This window comes from Alligator mississippiensis, chromosome 7 (assembly GCF_030867095.1).
Source record: "Alligator mississippiensis isolate rAllMis1 chromosome 7, rAllMis1, whole genome shotgun sequence".
Classification (NCBI taxonomy): Eukaryota; Metazoa; Chordata; order Crocodylia; family Alligatoridae; genus Alligator; species Alligator mississippiensis.
Window position 1 is genome coordinate 34395622 of NC_081830.1, and position 9034 is coordinate 34404655.

General features: G+C 44.7%; 1 protein-coding gene across 1 annotated transcript; it reads left to right on the forward strand.

Annotated features, from left to right (window-relative positions):
• Positions 1-811: 811 nt before the first annotated feature.
• On the forward strand, positions 812-3007 carry LOC102575550 (olfactory receptor 5G9-like). Its single transcript, XM_006269294.2, has 3 exons — positions 812-841; positions 1815-1874; positions 2039-3007. Exons 1-3 carry the CDS (start codon positions 812-814, stop codon positions 3005-3007), a joined length of 1059 nt encoding a protein of 352 aa, XP_006269356.2.
• The last annotated feature ends 6027 nt before the right edge of the window (positions 3008-9034 follow it).

Genomic DNA, 9034 nt, shown 5'->3' on the forward strand with positions numbered 1-9034 from the left:
TCATCCCCTAAACAGCAACTTTTTTCTCTCTCTGCCATCTCTGTTCCTCTCAGGGATTTCTTTTTACTTCTCGCTGTCCTTCTTCAGACTTCTTTCCAGAGCTTCCCCAGATCTAGGGGCGTCTCCCCACTCCATTTCATTGTCGAGTTTACTTAATAGAAAATCAGTGCCTGGATTACTTTCCCTTCATTTCTGTCACAGACTTTGCCATTCTAACTATTCTCCCTGGAATCTACTTAAACTGTTCTTGCCAAGGGTTTAATGTGCTTTTCCTAGACAACACCAAGAACAAGGGCTCCATTTTCATTCTTCCTGCCCTATCTGTGCTCTTTAATAATCCCACCTCTGTTCCACTTCTTGAAAACTCTTTTTCTTTGCCCTTCATCCTCTCCTGGTTTCCCTCCTGCCTCGCTGATAAGGTTTTTTTAAAATATATTATTTAGAACAGCCCTTTTACCCAACCTCCAGATTTATGTGGGGCTTCCACAGAGCTCTATCCATTAGCGTCCTGCTTTCCTGCCTCTGTACCTTTCCTCTATGTATATAATATGGAAACACACATTTCATCATCTTGTCTTTGTTAATGACTGTCAGATCTTCCTCTCAATACCAAACCTATCTTCTCCTGTCCCAGCTAAAATCCTATCCTGGCCTCTTCTCATGGTTATCTAGCCAGTATCTCAAGATTCACTTGGATAAAACAGAACCTTTTTTTTTTTTTAAATCCAAAGCCATTCTATTGCTTTCTTAGTTCCTGTGGTATTCACTGTCATCCTGTCTTTTATCTCACCATGCCCAAGCTATTTCTAAAATGTTCAGGTTCATTCTACATATCTGTAAGGTATGGCCTTTCCTACACCTCAAACACCTCAAATGCACACCTTTGATAGCAATAACTTGTCCTTTGACTGATGAATCCAATGTTGTCCTACTAATCCATCTCCAGCAATTCTGTAGAGTTCAGTCTCTTATACCTCATCTTTGTCCATGTCACCAGGCTCTACAAATCTTTCCACTATCCTCCCCATTTCTTTACCTACTAAATATAAGCTATTTTTCTCTCCTTTCAAGGCTCTTAGTAGCCTTTCCTCACCACCTGTCCCCTACTGTCCTTCATTCACTACCAAAATGGGACCACTTGCCCCATTTTGGTCTGTTAAACTCGCCTTCCTCAACTTCTTGTTACATTTTCCGACAGGAGCCTTCTCTGTATGAGACCTGGTGGATCACTGGTTATTATTTTCATTGCCTCTAGAAGAACAGGACAGAAATGTAAGGGCAGGAAGCCTGAGACATGATGAGGTACTCTGAAAGGGCCCAGAGCTGCATTTATATAGGACCTTTTGAAAAAAAGTCTTAATTGCAAGGGTGAGAGTGAGATGATTCAAAGTCATCAAGTCATTTTGCATGTGCCCAGATCCTAAGAATGACTCTAAGACTATGAAAGCCAGTGGGCAGAGTGGGGCAGGAGCATAATTTATTATGAATGTGGGGTAGGCAGATGAAAAATATCTGTTCTACAGGCCCATAGGTGAAGCAGTTTCCCTGCCTTCCTAGCTAGTAAAATCCCTGCTCTCGTACTGAAAATTTTTTTGAATTGAAAATGGATTTGTCTTGTTTTGTATGGTATTACAGAATCAAATCAATGCTACTGGAATGGCCTCTAGAGTCCCCCCATCCCTTCTCCTGTAGAGTAGGGCACTTTCCTTTTCTTAGGATTTTCTAAACATGTATTAACTGTCTACTTCCCTGTTGTTTCAGTGGCAGTACCCTTACCCCGCTGGCTTTTATCTTTTACATGTGTCATGTTTTAGGGTGATGGTGGTGGTTTGGGTATTGTTCCTTCTATTTATGGGGAAAAGTTGAAAGTAGAGGTTTGTAGAAGCACGGAACTGGACAGTGTCCCAGGAGGCCCATCTTATCTGTGTTTTTATAGTTAAATTGCATACCAAGCTCCTTCAAACCAAAAAATTTCCTTTATCTCTAGATACATCTCTTCAAAAACAGTGAAAGGGGAACCCTGCTATACTGGATGTAGAAAGGAGAAGGGAGCAATCAAACATTTATTATGGAACTCACCCTCCAGGGATTTGGGAATGCCCCTGACTTGCAGGCTTTTCTCTCCCTCATGTTTCTTATGATTTACATTGTGACCATAACTGGGAATATTTTAATTGTTGTTTTGGTTGTGATTGATAATCATCTTCATACCCCCATGTACTTCTTCCTGGGCAACTTGTCCTGCTTGGAGACCTGCTACACCTCTACCATCCTGCCCAGGATGCTGGCCGCCTTCCTGACTGGGGACAGGACCATCTCTGTTAGGGGCTGCATTACTCAAATGTATTTCTTTGGTTGTCTGGCAACTACAGAGTGTTACCTCCTAGCTGTGATGTCTTATGACCGGTACTTAGCAATATGTAAACCACTGCTCTATGCAGCCCTGATGAATAGCAGGGGATGTATCCATCTAACAGCTGGGTCCTGGATAGGAGGATTAATAAGTTCTCTAATAATAACATATTTCACATCACAATTAACTTTCTGTGGCCCCAATGAGATTGATCACTTCTTTTGTGATTTAACGCCAATACTACAGCTCTCCTGCAGTGATACCAGGTTGGTCATGTTTGTTAGTTTTGTAGTCTCTTCCCTAGCTGCAGTTTTCCCATTTACGTTAACCGTGGCATCCTATATCTGTATCATAGTTGCCATTTTGAGAATTCCCTCTTCCACTGGAAGGCAGAAGGCGTTTTCTACTTGCTCCTCTCACCTCATTGTGGTGACAGTTTTCTACAGTACCCTATTGATTGTGTACATGATACCCAATACCAACACCCTGAGAGACCTGAACAAAGTGTTCTCTGTCTTCTACACGGTTCTCACACCTCTTGTGAATCCTCTAATTTATAGCCTGAGAAACAAAGAGGTGCAAGTGGCACTGGCAAGAACCATTGGTAGATTTATAAACTCCACAAAGAACTCACGTTTAATTAAGGGAGGATAAAGCCCCTTTAAACAGTACTATAGACAAGAAATATGTCTCTGATAGATATACACTGTAAATGTTTGGAAGAAAGGGAGCTTTGGCAAAAAATTGAGCTTTTGGTCAAAAGAAAAGTAAGTTTGGGGTTTTTTTTAATTTAAAACATTTTAGAAGGAAAGCACCGAAGAATAAATATATTTAGCTTTGGTTTTCTTACATTTTGTATGTGTGTTTATTGAAGAAAGCCAGTGCTTTCCAATATATTTTTCTGGTGTCAAAAATCCCAGTTTTCTAATTTAAAATACAAGTATTGATAAAATATTTTGGCCACATTACTGTATATTAAGTAAACACATGCTTAGACATTGAATATAGTAATTTTGGAGTGATGTCATAGCTGTAATGGTCCAGGAAACACTCAAGAGGCAAAGCTTTTTAGGGGGTGATATGTGATCAATTGTATATTTGGCAGAGACTTTATACAAACTTTTTATACAGGGATTGGGCACATGGCTTATGAGGAGATGCTGAGGGAACTGGGGTTATTTAGCCTGGAGAAGAGAAAACTGATGGTGGATTTAATATCAGCCTTCAACTCCCTGCAAGGTGGTACCAAAGAGGATGGAGCTGGACTGTTCTCAGTGGTGGCAGATGACAGAACAAGGAGCAATGGGCTGAAGTTGCAGCAAGAGAAGTTTAGGTTAGATATTAGGAAAAACTCTCTCACTAGGAGGGTAGTAAAATACTGGAAAAGGTTACCCAGAGATGTTTTGGACTTTCCATCCTTGAAGGTACTTAAGACCTGGCTAGACAACGACTTCACTGGGAAGATCTGGTTGGGGATGGTCCTGCTCTGAGCAGGGGGTTGGACTAGATGACCTCCTGAGGTCCCTTCCAAACTTATTTTTCTATGATTCTATAAGACCATTAGAAGGCAGAGTAGATGTGCACCAATATAGATTAACTAAATAAAAAATAGAGAGAGAGAGCATAATCTTTTCTATGTCCATTTCATCAGAAAGGACATGCAGAAATCACACTATAAAAACAAGAGAGAAATTAGAAAAAGACTCTGTTGGGGGGTGGGTAGAGAGATAGGGAAGAAAGAAGGGGAAGGCAGTGCTAGGAGACAAGCAAACAAACAGTAAACCTATAGGAACACAGTGGTCACAACGGCTAATCCAGTAAAGAGATAAGAATCTATTCCTTGTTTAAACCGTACTTAACACAGTCCAGTTTGTAGAAGATTTCTTGTTCCACAATTTCCCATTCAAACGAGATTTTAAACTTTTTCCTCCTGAGAACAGCAATGTAGAGGTCAGAAATGAAGTGCCCAGGGAGGTTGAAGTGTTCTGCCACAGCTTTTGTGTATTTCTGAAGCTGATGTCAGATTAGAGGTCATTCATTCTTATACATCGAGATGGCCCAATCTGTCCAGTCTAGACAGCAGAAGGGTGCTGAAAGCAGGTGAATGGCATATGGGATGTTTGTGGAGTAGCAGATGAATGAATCTTGGCTATTGTACTCTTTGTTCTTAGGCCCAGTAATGTGAACTGTGTTGGTGTGGGGACACAACAGGCATTACCACAGCTGTTGATATGGGGACATAGATCCAGGCCATAACCACAATTACAATATTTGGAAATAGGCTACTACTTTAAAGGTATTAAAACCTAACAGGCTATGGCCAGCTACTGAAACCCCACTCAAACTGAAGTAGCTCCCTCAGTGCTGGTGTTGTTGGTTCCTGTCTCTGTCCACCTTGTCGCAGAGCACCGAGGTGCCCTGCTCCTAAAGAGGAGAAACTGCTAGAGAAAGAGCCCTAGCAGTGAATAAGGAGTCCAGCTGTTAGTTGCCAGGGCAACTGGAGTCGGCAAACAACCCACACCTGCCAGTGGTCAGCTGGCTGTAAGGGGCAGGGACTGGCTCTTATAAAGCCCAGGAGCTGAGGCCAGAAGCAGTTACCTGCCAGCAGCCAGAGAGAAAGGAGTTCCTGGAGCAAAGCTGTGAGAAGAAGCCTGACTGCAGGTACAGCTCAAGCCAGGTAAAGGATGGCAGCTCTAGGATGTCTGAGCCATGTGGTTTTAGCTGGGTGGCTTTAAGTTATGTTATAGCCTAGGGGCTTGTGTTTTGCTTTGTTGTTGTTTATCACCAGTGGTTTGGGTGAGGCTATTAAGGGACCCACAGCAGTGTGGGGACCCCAGCGCCAGTAAGGGCGCTGCCTGCAGGGTGCATAGACCCCAGCCCCAGAGAGGGGCGGTTGAGAAGCCTACGTGCAGGCATGGTGAGCCCCTAAGGAAAGGCGTAGCAGTGTGGTGGGCCCCGGAGAAGGGGACAGCAGTGCGGTGGGCCCTAGAGAGTGGGCGGCATTCCTGAGAAAGCCCAGCGTGGCCACAGAGAGCCCCAGGAGGGGGAGGCAGTACAGAGAAGGCCCTGAGGGGGGATGGCAGTACAGAGAAGACTTGGAGAAGGGGGACAGTGTTACCGAAAGGGGCAGCACTGTGGAGAAGGCCCTGGAGAGAAGGGTGGCATTGTTGTGAAGGCCCCAGAGAGAGGGTGGTGCTGCAGAGGATCCCTGAGAGAGGGCGGCACTATGGAGAGGGCCCCAAGAAAGGACAAGTGTATACTTGACAAACCAATGTCTCTTCCAACTGTGAGGCTTGGGGTGTGGTATAAGGGGTGGTTGGAGCCACACATAGCCCGTAAGGCTAGGGTGCCCCAAAGCACCGATTTGCAGGACAAGACCCATAAGGGGCCTGGGAGTCCACAGGGACAGAAGTCACAATGAACCGTGTCCAAGAAGACATAAGACAGCCTCCCAAACTTACCTAAACATCAAAGATGTGGCGGGTGAGAATCGGAGGGTGCCCTTGGGCCGACTTGGCATGGGGGAAGGGGCCTTAAGTAGATTACGGCCCTCCTGTAGGACCCCGCCTGCGACACACCTCTTTGTAATTCCACAGCTAAACTATAAATTTTATGGAAAGGCATTTCCTTGCATCTGTTTTAAAGTGACTTTTTATGTCACAAAAACACTCATTCTGAGATAAGCAGAGCAGAAACCCAATACATATCAAATTCTCAGGACCTCCACTATATCTGTCAGTCTTTCTACAAATAACACTAAAACAAAGTAATATGCTGATGCAATGGCTAATATAAGAATAGCTTTTGTACATGTTTAGCACCTGAACATTCATTGCAATATTATAGAAGCAACTTCTCCACTTACTGTTGCCTATTACTTTTAGGCCTGTTTCTGTTTGCTGTAGAGAGAATTCTGGGGAGGACACTGCACAAACTGCTGCAAAATGGGCAGCTCATCTAGATTAAATCAATTCTATAGAAGTTTATCTAATTTCTGTAAATACATGATCCATGCCACTAAATAAGGCCTAATTTCAATAGTCTACTTAGAATGGTAACAACAAAATATCAGGGCTGTGAGAAGCTTTGGGTGCTGATTCAATTCGGAGGAGATTCGGTCAAATTCAGTGGCTGAATCTCCAAATCCAAATCAAATCAGGAGACCAATTAAAAGGTCCAAATCAATTCACAGCTCTCCAAATCTATTTGGAAAAGATTTGGAGAGCTTCAGAGATTTGGGGGGGGAGGGGCAGGGCTGGAGGAGTGGAAAGGGGATCATAGGGGGGGACCCATACCAGGCTCCATTCCCTGCCTGCTCCCCCAGCCCTCCTGAGTGCTCCCTGACCCCTGCCTACTGTCCCAGCCCCCTCGCCTCCGATGGCTGCCCTGCCCAACCCAGCTCCCAGTTTTTTGTTTTTTTGTTTAAGCCCCCACTTACCATTGTGGGGCTGGGAAAGTGGGCAGGGATGGGGCCTGTCCAATTCAGAGATTTGGTCAATTTGGCAGTGGCCGAATCTCCAAATCGGGTTCAGCTGAATCAATTTGAGAGAGTGATTATTTTTTATTTTTTTATTTTTTTTTGAAGCACCGAATCAAATCACTGTCCCCCGAATTGGCTGAGTCTGAATCTGAAGCAAATACTAGCTGCTTTGCACAGGCCTACAAAATATACCAGTGTTCCTAAAGATTTTAAAGTGAGAACTCTAGTTGTATTCCTCTGTTCAGAGATCACAATGTCCTGTACATCTATCTATAAAGTATAGGTTTTGAGGCTGATCTCTATTATTGTTCTGTCTTGTTGAGGTGTGACTAAGGATATTTTCAGGAGAGGACTGTGCTGAGGCAGAGATTTAAGGCAGAGATGGTGGTGATAGATGGTCATGGGTAAGGCGAAGTATTCTGTGTAAAGGGCAACATCTAGTTATATTAAAAAAAGGGGGGGGGGGGGGTGGGCTTAGGCCTATTGTATGCATATGCATACCAGAACAAATTACCTCCTGCTCTGGTCCACTTGCCAAGGTGCATCCATTTCCTTTCATTCAAATATTTTAAGTGAACCAGCACTAGTATGGACTATATAAAGATTGGTTAGTTATTTAACGAGTAGACCTTTCTTGGTCCATGACATGCCAGTGTGCCAAATACTGCATATGCACACACTCAATAGTGAACTGCATTGCAAATAGCTGATTTTAGCATCTAGACACTTTGGAGAGAGCCCACTCTATTCATCTTTCTGTCATGTAACTGTGAGATTACACATGAGTTAGATGGAAGCTCCCCCCACCCCATAACATATGGATTGAACCACTGCCTCCCATCAGCCCCCAGATCCTTTCCACTCCAGATGGGCCCCTCCACCCCCAAGTCACTAGGCAGCTACCCCAGTCAGCCCAAGAACAGTGGTAGGGATTGGTTCCCCTTCCCCTCCTGCTTCCAGGCTCCTTGCAGCCTGTGCTGTCCCTGTTCACCTGGACACCGCCCCCCCCCCCGCCCCAGGCCCCACAGCTCCCTGAAAACTCCTTCTTCCACCACCACCTCCCCTTCAGTTTCTGCACCTGACAGGACCTGGATCTGGATGTGCAGGGTTGGTGGGGTCTGCAGGGACCACAGGAGTAGTAAGGGAGAGCCCCCCCCCCCCCCCCCCCCCCGAACACCTCCACCACTCTTGGGCTGATCAGGGTGGCAGGGAAGTGATCCAGGGGTGGAGAGGACAAAGGGTAGGGGCAGGTAGATGGACTGATTGGGGTGGCAGATCCATAGGTGGTGGGGCTGATTTCGGGGGTTGAGCTGAGGGGGCAATTTAGGGGCCTGATGGGGTAGCAACCTAACAGACCCCACCCACCCTCTTTTCCCTGCCCCCTCCCTCTTTCCCCTTCCAAACCTCACCCCCACACCCTTTCCCCATGCCTCTATACCTTCAGCCCCTCTGCCACCTTCACCTTTTTTCTTTCTGTCCCCACTCACTGTATCCCTACCCACCTATTTCCTGGCTGTTCCCAGCTGTTAGTCCAGGGCTGTAGAGTCTAAAATGACAGATAGTCCTCTTAGTAGCAGTGCCTTTTGGGATACTGGAGGTATCTCCAGTACTGGAGCAGTAGTTTTACCTCGGGTAAGCACCCAGAAGTTAATTTAACTCAAGCTAGGTAGCACAGCTCAAAGATAATCCTAACCAGAAGGGGTATTACATCTAGATGCTTAAAGGGTACATCATAGTACCTTAATGAGCCTTAATGTTTGGTCTTTCAAGTTTTTTAGTTTTGTTCACATGATCTGACTGTAATGTGCAACTTCACCCTAAGATCCTCTAAAGGAACCTGTGAACCTAACAACAAAATGCTTTATAAATATAACTCCTTGCAGTACACAACCAGTGGTCTAGATGATCATTAATTCTGATTTTTATTTACACTACTGGCACTTTGAACTGCTTTGTTAGCAGAAAGGTGTGCAAAAGTGTGAACAAATTATATTTATGGTAGAAAAGGGACTTTGCATTAACCCAGTCCCTTGTGCATTAATCTCACCACTCATATGCTTCTATAAGTATTTTGCATTGCCCACATCTGAATTGCATTTGTATTTTCTTGTGGTTTTTTTTTTTTTTAATCGTTATTTAATAACCAACATTGTGTTGCATGTCCCAGGAGACAGCTATGGCCTCCAGTGAGGGGACCAGGG

Bases quoted from the DNA above. Each gene is read 5' to 3' on its own strand.
- LOC102575550 (XM_006269294.2), top strand. From the start codon at position 812: ATGTTCAGGTTCATTCTACATATCTGTAAG. The intron at 842-1,814 runs GTATGGCCTTTC...GTCATGTTTTAG, and splicing joins TCATTCTACATATCTGTAAG to GGTGATGGTGGTGGTTTGGG. The intron at 1,875-2,038 runs GTTTGTAGAAGC...TACTGGATGTAG, and splicing joins GGGAAAAGTTGAAAGTAGAG to AAAGGAGAAGGGAGCAATCA.